At 36.4% G+C, this 12355-nt stretch overlaps 1 protein-coding gene across 1 annotated transcript in view; it reads right to left on the bottom strand.

Annotated features, from left to right (window-relative positions):
- Nucleotides 1–12355, bottom strand: part of DNAH7 (dynein axonemal heavy chain 7) — a 4771155-nt gene that overhangs the window by 1209362 nt on the left and 3549438 nt on the right. The window contains exon 46 of the mRNA XM_044073696.1: nucleotides 6706–6839. Coding sequence (XP_043929631.1) covers nucleotides 6706–6839 — 134 coding nt within the window. The remainder of the gene's footprint in view (nucleotides 1–6705; nucleotides 6840–12355) is intronic.

Raw genomic sequence — 12355 nt, 5'->3', positions numbered from 1 at the left:
CTAGAATAACACAAACACAGATAGCCATTTGCTAAACAATACAGTCTCACAATCGAAACAGATGGCATGAGCAGTATAGTAAACTTCTCTGACATTGAAATGGCATGAAAACCCACATTCATAGAAAATGCATCTGGCCAGCGGAGGATTAAGTTTACCTTTGGGCCATTTCCAAAATAGAGTCTTGCACACATTTTTAGGGCCATGCATACATGTATTTGTTCTTTGATTCACCTTCCTGATTGTATTAAATTATATTCCTTGTATAATACAGCACCACTTGTGAGAATGTGTTTTAAATTTAATAAGCAATAGACTACATCCTCTTACTACTACTGCTTTCTGATTATTACTATCAGTTCTTGGCTCTTACTCCTCCTCTCAAAAAGGTGTTTGGCACCCCTGGGAATACAGTTATATTCTGCTGAGTTCTGCAATATTCAAGACTGTTCAACCTACTATTTCATATATAACATTCCATTTGAGTAATATGTTATTTGTCTTTTACTATAATTTTCATGTTCTGTACTTAAGCTTGTAACAGAATTTCTATGTGTTTTTTAATATTCATATGTAAATATTGTACTGTTTTTGCACTGTATTGTGCTGTTTTTTTCTGGAGCTTTTCTCCCTGGGCCTCCACTGAAAGTGGGCTCCTGGACCAGTTGGACTTTTTCCCGGTTAACAAATGTAATAAATAAATAAAAGCAATGAAACAAAATGTATAAATCAATAATGACAAAACTACTCATTTCAGAAAATTTCAACCATAAAAGGCTATTCAGACTTCTGTCATTACAATCCGCCAATATCACTCAATACACAATCGCTGCAGAAGTAAAATCATCTGAATAATTCCACATTAAAGAACTCTGTAACTAATGAAGAGGTTGCTACTGGCAAGCAACTTTAAACCTCAATGTTTCATCTATAAATTCAGTGCCTGTTGCCCTTGAAGAATTAACTGTCTATATTACATTAAAAAAATTGGTAAACTGGTAATACTGCAATAGGAAATGACTAAAACCGACAACAAGTTCAAAGTTACTAGGCATTTCATACAAAGGAAGACACATTCAGGAGTGCAGAATGCCTATCCTCCCTTATAATGCACCAAATCGCCAATTACATGGGTACTGCAATATCAGCACTTCATCTACATGGTGTGGGAGTAGAATCCACAGCCTTCTGCACCAAAGGCAATTATGCTACTAATGCTGCTTTCAAATTCTACAATACAGTTTGTCATTTGATAAACAAAAAGTTAGTTGCACGTTAAAAATGGACTTAGCATGAGCAGCAGTAAACTTTCTTCTTTTGACACAATTCCATGAAAATGAACTGAAATTCATAACCCCTTGAAAATGCACTGAAACTCTTAATTCCTTGAAAATGTACTGAAACTCTAACTCATTTCTGTCAGCAGTCTGATAACTGGTGTAGAGCAGTGGTTCCCAAACCTTTGTGAACTGAGACTCACTTTTTAAAATGGTAATTTTTCATGGCCCACCACTCACGTTAGCACATGTGCATGTGAAACACTCATGGTCCTTCTTAAAGGAGAAGATGCCACCACTACTGAGTGGTTTTTTTGGGGATTTAAAGGGGCCATGTAAACTATTCTTATACTTTAATTATTAGCAGAGCAGGATCATGGTCAAATCGGACCCTAGGCATGGTAATAGATTGGGACCCCAACCAAGCAGCCCCCTCCCCAGCCATACCAGTGTTCCATTACTTGGCTATTTCTCCAGTTACCATGAACACTGCTCAGACCTATCAGTGTGTATACTGTTACTTATTTCTACTATGATTAGATGTTGAAATAAAATGCACAAACACCGATAGCCATTTGCTAAACAGTACAGTCTCACAATGAAAACAGACTTAGCATAAACAATAAACTTCTCTGCCACTGAAACTCACATTCATTGAAACAGCATTAAAACTTACATTCAAACAAAATGCATCTGGCCAGTGGAGAATTAAGTTTACCTTTGGGCTATTTTCAAACTATAGGCTCATTGAACACATTTCTATGGCCATGCATACATGTATGTGTGCTTTGATTCACTTTCCTGGTTGTATTAAATTATATTCCTTGTATAATAAAGCACCACTTGTTACTGTGTGTTATAAATAAATTTATAGTTTTGAACATTTTTCCAGTAAGCATTAAAACAAAATGCATGACCAAATAATGACAAAACTGCTCATTTCAGAACATTTTAACCATAAAAGGCCACTTCTGTCATTACAATCTTCCAGTATTAGTCAATAAGCACAATCTTTGCAGAAGTAAAATTCATCAAAATAATTCTACATTAAAGAGATTTGTAAATAATGAAGAGACTGTTACTGGCAAACAACGTTACATTTCAGTGTTTCATCTACAAATTCAGTGCCTGCTGCCTTTGAAGAATTGATGGCATACGTTACACACAAAAAAATGGTAAGCTGGTAATATTACAATAGGGAATGATTGAGAAACCGACAAGTCCATAGTTACTAGGCATCTTATACAAAGGAGGACACACTCAGGAATGTAGAGCCCCTATCCCCCCTTAAAATGCACCAAATAATCAGCAACTAGGGCATTACATACCATGCCTCTTAGCACATGAAAGCTGGACAAAGCCTAAAATAGTGGTGGGGGGAGCAAAGGCCCCAAAAGAGGGACAGATTATAAATATTGCTGTTATAGACTTAGAAAGTTACTAGAATAGCAGCATTTATCTTAGCAGGCATTTTCTGAAGGAAAAAAAGATTGAAACTCAAATGCATGACATCTAGTTATTTCAATCCTCAGTGATTTGCAAGAAAACCACAAATTTTATGAGGAATAGGCCAAAAATATGAGGCAAAAATCTGGACAGTTGAGAGGTATGCATGCCTCTCAACCTCTTAGTGCAAAAACAAAAATCCAGACAAAGTGTAAAATAATGTGGATGCAATGGCTGATAAAATAGGGATAGTTTTAAGTATTGCTCTTTTTAACTTAGAAAATTGCGAGAATAACAAAAAAAACCTGTCATTATTATTGTACTGGAAGATGAATTGTTTTAATTAAAGGGCAGGCAAGATTTTACAAAAGCACAGCATATGTGGCGAATTTTATAGGCACAATAAGATACTGTGATGTCTATAATGAATGACTAGATATTGGTACACTTATGGAGCTAAAGTTAATACAACACATGCCTTCATGGCTTGCAGTGCCATTGATATTCTCTGTCTGCAACATCTGTGCATGGCAGGCTTGGTCATGTTTCCTTGCTTATACCTCACAGTGAATGTTGGACTATGTCATATAGTCCAATGCTAGAACATTTTTATTATTTCCAGATAACGTCTAGTGTCCATAGTAAATTAATCTACATCATCCACAGCCTTAGATGTACAGCTTGATCTACAAGAAATAAGAAAAAAAATGCCACAGAGTAGATTGAAAAATAATAATATTCTTTTTTTTTTGGAAGAAAATATTAAAACAACTGATTTAAAATGGCAAAGTACCAACACTCAGTGACACTTAAATGTTTATGTATTTATTACAAATATTGCAGAAATGTCTGCATCATTTTTGTGCAAAGATATGTCATCAAATGTACTGGTCGCAGAGAGTATTGGGGATGTGAATGCATTAGATAATGCTTGCTTAAGAACTATTTAAACCTCAGCTTATATTGAGCATTGAATATTAAGTATAACTAGCATAGCGTAAAAATAATTCAGGAAATTCTATTTTGACTTTACATTTCAAGAGATGAAATATTGTACTGTTTAAGTAAAATTTTAAATTATGTCTGATTTGAGCTTCTTTCCAATGTCCACTGTGAAAATGAACCTGAAAATTTAGTGTGCATAACAAAGGCTTGAATGACAGTTTCATTATTCAGGAGACAGCAGACTGATAATGGATCTTATTAAACCTCAAGTGAGCACACACATATGCACACCGACTCTCTCACAAAGCAGCACACATATACACACACCTACTCTCTTGTCCAGCAACACACAGACAGTCTCTTTCAGAGGAACGAATAGCTAGTTTAAATTCCATACACACACACACACACACACACACACACACACACACACACACACACACACACACACACAGTAACACACATGCGCGTACACACACACACGCACTTTATCTCTCATACAAACAGAACAGCTAATTTAAATTCCATACACATACATATACACACAAACACACACTTTCTCCCTCATACAGAAACAAATGATTAAAATTACACACAGACACACACACACACACACACACACACACACACACACACACACACACACACACACTCTTACCTTATTTTTAAACCAAATGGCCACATGACACATATGGACTTAACTCTTCTCTAAAAGGAACTGCTGTCTTAAATTCCATGTGGAACTGCAGAATGTATTTAGATCCATGTTCGCGTCATGGCACATGCATGTTCCTCCTTAAAGGAGAAGACTCTCATATCCAAAGTAAAGAATTTTTTTAAAGCCTCCTGGCTAACCTGTAGCTGTAAGTGGAAGGGCACTGCCCCCCCCATATGGTTCCTGCACCCTGTGAGTGCAAACTTTATATTAATTAAAATGAATAAATACATAAATAAAAATTATGCCCTTTACGAGACTGGCCTGTATGGCACCCTAGGCGGTAGCCTAGTTCGTCTTTGCCTAAGGCCAGCCATGATCAAAGAGATCTACGGTAAAAGATAAGTGGTTTGAGTTACAACAGATGGCCACAGCAGAGTCACTGACATGCAACTGAGGCAAAATGCTATGCTGCTCTTGTGGCAAAGGCTGTTTGCTTATTTTCTTCATTTTGTGGCCTGCAGAAACACCAACCAAGGGACCAGTAGTTTGTTTCATGGTCAAGCCAACAATGGTGCCTTTTTTCCAGGAAGGACAAGCAGCAATTGCAGGTAAACATTGCCAGTCCATAAATTTTACTTTTTTGACAGAAAAACACACTAAAAAGCAATTTAAAACATTATGCCAGCTTCACAAAAGTAAAATAAACACAATTTTTCCTCAGAAAAAATGTGTTCAGTTACTATACACCACTTTTAAATTGAGACAAAAAACAAGTGCTCCGTTAAAGTATGTTACAGTCCGTTAAAACATAACACTCATACCTTGACATTAACTTTCCTGAATAGAAAGTAATAAAACATCAACAAAATTAAGAAAATTTAAGTTTTTCCCCAAGGGGAACTTATCTGCACAGCAAAGGAAAGCACAAGCCAATCTTCGATCCTCAAAAGCCTCAGAGGTCCATATTCTTTGGCAGCAGTAAAGCTCTGAAGAGCTTCATCCTCAGGCCTGTCTTTTAATCAGCTCAGCTTGAGCTGACAGTTTGGGTGAGTGGAAGGTGCCCTGAAACTTTGGAAGCTAGACGGCTGTTATATCCTTGGAAGGATATAATCCATATAGGTAAGGCCACTGCAGCAGTGACCAATATGATGCACATCACAGGTTGTATATAGCCTCCTTCCCTCAACAACTTATCAAAGCTATAATTTTTTTATACTTAACAAATATAAATAAATACTGTATATATCACTTGAACTTTTCAAACACCTCTATGCATTCATCGTTCATGCTGAGAAGTACTTAAAATGCAAAGCAGAGTTTTAGAAGGCACATAATTATCATCTGAAAAGAAAATATCACACTAAATATACTTTTTCCAGATTTACAAAGATGAATGCAAAAGTAGATATGCAGGGTTACTGGCAAATGTGATGGCTTGGGAAATTACAGCAAACGTTACATTCTAGAACAAGTAAACAGGTACTTTTCTTATACATTTTATACTGAGAAACATGTGCTGGTACAAATGGAAGAATGGATAATACAATATAGAGAGAAAATGAATATACAAGAGGAACTGCAGCAGGTATAACTGATATTCAGCTGGAGCTGTGGTGCAGAGGGATAAAGCCTTGACTACAGCCAAGATGGTTTAGGTTTGATTAGCAGCTCAGGTGTTTGAGCTGATTTCCCTGGGACAGACAGTTAAAAACAAGCATGAACTGCTAAATGAGGGCAGGTGGGATATTCTACTGATATCAGCTCACTTCAGAAATGTGGGATGGTTCAGCACTGAAAACCATTGCATGTCTCACCCTCAGGGTATAAGTGGACATGTGCACAGAGTAGGAAACTAATATAAAAACACTTCTCAGTAGAAATAATAATGCTAGATCAGGGTATTGGATATTGGTATTGGGTACTGGCTCCAGGTAAGAGTTAGTAGGCCTGGTGATCAAGAAGAGGAACTGGTGGCAGCTGATGCAGAAGTCAAGAAAAGAAGCAAAAAGAAAAGTATACTGAATATCCATTATATGTGTTTTTATTTCTTTGCTGAAATGTGAAGGTTTGTAGTAGGCAGCAGATCTACCAGGAGAAAAGTTTTACTGAAGATTCATTATGATGGAGATGGGATGATGGGTCTAAGTGTGGATCAAAACTAATGTGATGCAGTCAATAAATAATACTGACTTTTTGAGTAAACAAAAAATGTCAAGTTTTTAGATTTTAGTATACCAAAACTCCACAGGAATATGCATCAAAATTAGCTATGTCAAGGATATAAACATATTTTCAAATCTTTCTAAACTCAAAGAATAAAGTCAAAAATCTATTTAGAGACAAGCACAGTTACAATACTTGATATTCTCTGCACAGTACCTTTTGTTCTCAGCACCTTGTAAGATTAAAGCTTGCTTTTCTTCCTCAAGATCGGGTCTTTCTCTAGCCACTACAATTCCCAGAAGCTGATCTTGCATTCCTTCAGGTGTTATCATAAAATTCAGTAAAGTAACCTGCAGATTTTTGAAAAATAAAGAAGGACAAAGGGAAATCAATAAAACAAAATAATAGCAGGACTGGGAAACTATATTTTTTTATACGAGATGGCACATTCTTCTGCAAACCTCTCAACCTGTCAACAAAGAAAATAGGTACAAAGGCTCTCAAAAAGTATGTACATTCATTCAAAAATCTGGTCTTCTAATTAACAAAGAATCCTGAATACTGAGTAACACATAACTTTCCCCATTTCCAGTAGGATTTTGGGATATCACTCAGAAACACAAGCTTAAAAAATCAGGATAACACAGATTATGCAAAAAAAACTGCATGACATGAAAAACAATACATCATTAGACTTTAATGAAGGATATTTATTTAATTATTTGTCTTTTTTACCAGTGAAGTCCAACTGGGAAATACCCATTTTCAGTGGAGGCCTAGGCAGAAACGCTCCATTTGCTTGCATCGCATTATAGTAAGTTCCAGTTAAACACAGAGTAATTACATTTCTATTTACAGTTATACACAAACAGTAGTCATGTTTATACATTCTAAGATTTTACAGAGGTGGAAGTTACTAAAGAGAAAGTCCATGTGCAGCTTAGTGGGTTGCACAGGTAGCAGTTATGTATAAACATTTTTTGTCATTTCAGTGAGAAGTAGAATGTATTATTCTTTAAGGAGAGTATTGGGAGAGTACAGTATAGTGAACACAAAGTCTCAACCTTGAGATAAGCATGTACATGACCTAGATTGGTTAAGATGTTGTTTAAGCAGTGGTTTAAAACTATTGAACTTGTCAGAGAGTTTTATTTATGTGGGGTACTATTCCAGAGTTTAGTAATGCATTTGGAGTAGAGCAAGCTTCCTGCAACATTATTTGACTTATTTGTAAATAATAAGAATATGTTACTAGAGTGGAGGTCCCTTGCTGGATAGTAGGTCAGTAATAAGTTATGGAGTGCAGGGCATTTGTGTGCTGTAGTCAGCTGTGAATATGTTAAGTAGTTATGCAGTTCAAGCCAGTTTAATTGCTTTAAGCTATGACAGTGGTAGGTCCTATGAGGAAGACGGGTGCAAATTTAGATATTTTATTGTAGCAGGAAGCAAGTTTCTTTCTTTGAGTATTGTTTAAGTTTGTTAGGATAGCAGCGGCGTATAAGAGAGTTGGCAATAAGAAGGTGGTGGCTAGGGTTTTTCTTGGAGCATCTGTAAGGAATCCATTGATCCTATAAAGGGAGCCTAGTTTCTGGTGAGTAGATTTAATGGTGTGCAGTATATGCTGGCCATATTTGAGATTGTCATCTATTATAATGCCTAGAAGTTTATTGTGAGTTACAGTTGTGACACCCCTCCTTTGAGGCAGTAATCAAGGACCCTTAATCCTCACCACTGACACCAGTAAGAGACATTCACTTGGAACAAAAATAGATACACACAGTACTTCCAGATGCAGTTCTCTGCACCAAACACAATTTCCCTTAAGAGCACACAGGGAACACACTCCCACCCTGGGGGCTGGGTTTCCCTCTCTCTCTCAATTAGGCAACAAATAAAGACTCCACACTGACCACAGCTGTAGAGTTGAGTCCTCAGCCAAGTCTTCCAAGCCAAGTCCTTCACCACCCTCTCTGTGAAACCAGTGCTCTGTGTCCTTGCTCCAAGTAGCTCTCTCTCACACACACACACACACACACACACACACACACACACACACACACACACACACACACACACACACACACACCTGGGGAAGGCTGGCACAGATTTACCAGCTATGCCCCCTCTGCCCAGACTATAAGGTAGATATTGCCACCAGAACACTCTACAGCCAGCTACTCTAAGGATCTTTCAATGGTACCCAATTATACTGAGTAAAATTAATACTAATACAAATGGTAGTGTTTGGCCAATGCAGCAGGGCTTTCAGGAGCAGCCACAATGTCACCAAATTAATGTAAGTGCTCTCAAAGGGAGAAATAGTCTCTAAAAGACCAGCCACAATGAAACGTTTAAATATATTTAATACTAAATAATAAAAGAACATGAAAATACTAAATATCTATTTACAATAAACACCACAGTTTTAATCACAGGAAATATTAAAAATAATGCCAATGGAAAGATTCACACAGGTACAGAAAAACAATACTTAACTAATCTCACTAAATTTTCTTGACTGATCTAAAGAATTATTGTCCCTAGTTCACTTACCAGAGCAAGACCAGATGAAGTGGGTGAGTGATCTTTATTTGTCAGGTTTCACAACCAGACTGCCCTGAGACTTCTGTCTCATCTAGTATTAAAACATTATTTCAGTGCTGGATTACAGAATTATATCACATACATCTGACCATCTGACTCTGGTTCCCACACTACCCCCTTTACTAAAAAGTGAACCAGAATCTAGCACATATGTGTTATAAAACACACACATAGAGCTTTGCTAAAATGTGTTACAGCATCTGGAAACTATAAAACCATTTTAAAAATGTCCACTCTTCTGGGGTAGCAATTAGTTCACCCCTAAGGACAATACAGTATGATTCCTAGTCCTGGTTTTCACAGACATTTTGTCTCTGACTGTAATCAGAACTGTAAGATACAATCTTTATGGCCTAAACTAGGTAATTTAATTATAGATTATTTTTCAAAGTTGGACTGAGATGAACCTCTTCTCTTTCAGTATCCTCTGTAATAATATATTAATTTTAACAATTACAATACAATCTGACATACAGGTGTATTTCTTGCCTGTCTAGCAGGACCCACTGTTGGTACATTTTTAAAACCACTTTACAAATACATTTTTAATGCAAGCACTTGTACAAATCAGTTTGATATATACAACATATAATTCTTTATAAAACTACAGCTAGCTTTGCTGGCATATCTTACACATCCACTGCCCTGCTTCTCCTGACATCGCTGGCAATACCTCACATCATCACAACAGTTTCAATGACAGTATTATTTGCTGACTTTATGGTAAAAAATTGCTTTTAATTTTGGCAACTTTTTGAGTTAAAAAACATTAACTTAAATTTTCTGGGGCTGAGTAGGAGGTCTGATTCTTTGAGCCAGGTTTCTACAGAGGAGAAAGATTTTTGGGTAATGTCTTGGAGCTTATTTATTGTTGAGGCTACACACATTAATGTTGAGTCATCGGTATACTGAACTAAACTAGCATGGTGAGTGGGATGTGGAGGTCAATAATAGATATATTAAATAAGAAAGGACCCAGGATAGAACTCTGAGGGACACCTGTAGCAATTGGTTGAAAGGATTAATAGGTTTCTTGCCATTTAATAGTTTTTTACCTTCCAGATAGGTAACTAAGAAACCACAACAAGGAATATTGTGAAAGCCCTATTGAGAGGAGTTGAACAGGCAGTTGCTGATGCAAGGCAGTATCAAATACATATGACAAGTCTAAGAACATGGTGGACATAAGCAGATAATTGATTCTATGTTGGTTTATCATATTGGCAAAATGTAGTACAGCAGTAGTGATGCTGTGCTGGGGCCTAAAGCCATTTTGTGTTTCTGACAGCATGTTATTTGAGGTTAAGTATCGCATCAGCTGCACATGAATGCATTTCTTTAATATTTTGTAGAGGAGGGGGAGATAATCACTATCAGTCTGAAGTTATTAAACTCTGTAGATATTCCGCCTTTGTGCAGTGGTGTGATGCAGGATTTTTCCCATAGTGATAAGACGTATTTTTCTGCTATGGGCCTATTAATTAGTATGGGCAAAGGAAAGGCTATGACTTTTATCAGCATTTTTAGGTAATCTGATGGTAGTTGGTCTATAGCTACAGAAGTAGTTTTTAGTTTAAGGACCAACTTCCTTATGAGTGAAGTAGGTACTGGACTAAAACTGAAGACCTGTGGGTGGTTTTGATTGGACAGGGGTAGAGAGAAGGGGGCAGACGTATTAGTGTTTAAGATAATTGATATTGATTGTATAAATTAGGAATTAAACTGTGTGGGGATAGAGTCTGTCACATTGTCTGTTTTTGGAGAAAGAGTGGTGGTCTTGCCAGGGTGGAGTAGTTTATTTAGTGATGACTAAAAAAGTTTTGGGTTATTTTTATGTTTGCCTTGTAGGTTAGTATAGTATCTTTGCTACAGAGAAGAAAGCTTTTTGACATGGAATTTTGCAAGGTTTCTAAGATGTCTACATTGCTGGAAGGCACTTTGAGTTCTATTTTATGCCAAGTTTTCCAAGCTTTAACCCTTTTTGCCAGGATTTTTTTGTTTGTTTCTTTTGTCTGCCATGATGCGGGGTTGGACTTTACTCTTGTATTACTTACTGGTGTTAGATTATTTAAGGTCTGTAAGAATATGTTATTAAAGTGCTCTACAACTGTATCTAGTGCCATTGTTCTAAGTACATACCGGTTATATTGTTTTAGTGTTTCATTGAAAATATCTTTGCTGAAATTGGATGCATTTTGTATTTAATTACAGATATGTTTATCTAGTTATGGTGAATAGTGCATATTGGTATATGGTCAATTATGCTACCTGAAAGGCAGCCTATATTTGTCAATTTTTCTGGTTTACTTGTAAGAATCCAGCTTGATGTTGAGGGTCTCTGTGAAGTTTATTGATTCTAGTAGGTATGGTTATTAATTGTCTGATGTTGAACAAGTTTATGCATTCAGTGGAGGTAGTCGGATTTATGAGTTGAAACAAAAAACACCGTAGCAGGCTCCAAACCTTTTGTATAGTCCAAGATATATGAAATAACTGTTGAAATGTCACAGCACAAACAATTCCACAAGACGTTCAGGCTCCAAACCTGTTTTAATAGTCCAGGATATATGAAAAAACTGTTAAAATGTCACAACACAAACAATTCCACAAGAATTTAAGTGCTTTTACTTAGGTCTATCCCAAGCTTCATCAGAATATAGAATAAAATCAATCAGCCACTTTTAAACAAATTCAAACACTGTCAGCCAATAGTAACATCTCATGCATAATTAATTCAATAAATTCATTCCCCTGCATTATTTAAAGCCACAGTAAAATATATGCTGTAGTAAACCATTATGTTAAAACAGTAGCAACCAAAATGAATACACATATTCTAGGTGCCATACTAAAATGCATGCTGACATGAATCCTTGTTTTAAAACAATAACCAATAAAATGAATGCATATACTCTTTCCTTTTCTAAAGTTTAGCTTCCCTTAATTTAAGGACACTGTTAATACTAACATGATCATTCAGTTCCAGTTTTTTAGTTGAATCCAGCCTAAGCTGCCAGTATAGTTCTTTGTATTCTAAAAGGGCTTCCCACAGTCCACCCCTTGTATCTAGTTTCACTTGTTCAAGTACAGAGAACTTGAAAATACAATTCTTAGTCTTTCTTGTGTCTAAATAAGGCATTTGTATTTTTTTTCTGGGAGATCTCATGCAAGTGTAAATATATTCTTCTTTTCAATGGTCTCTCTGTCTTGCCTATATAAAAGCCAATGCATGTCTGACAGATGCTGATGTACACAACCCATT

Source organism: Protopterus annectens, chromosome 6.part0 (genome assembly GCF_019279795.1).
Source record: "Protopterus annectens isolate FY-2018-M chromosome 6.part0, PAN1.0, whole genome shotgun sequence".
Classification (NCBI taxonomy): Eukaryota; Metazoa; Chordata; order Ceratodontiformes; family Protopteridae; genus Protopterus; species Protopterus annectens.
Note: the sequence above shows the minus strand (reverse complement) of the source record. Positions and strands in the feature narration are given on the sequence as shown.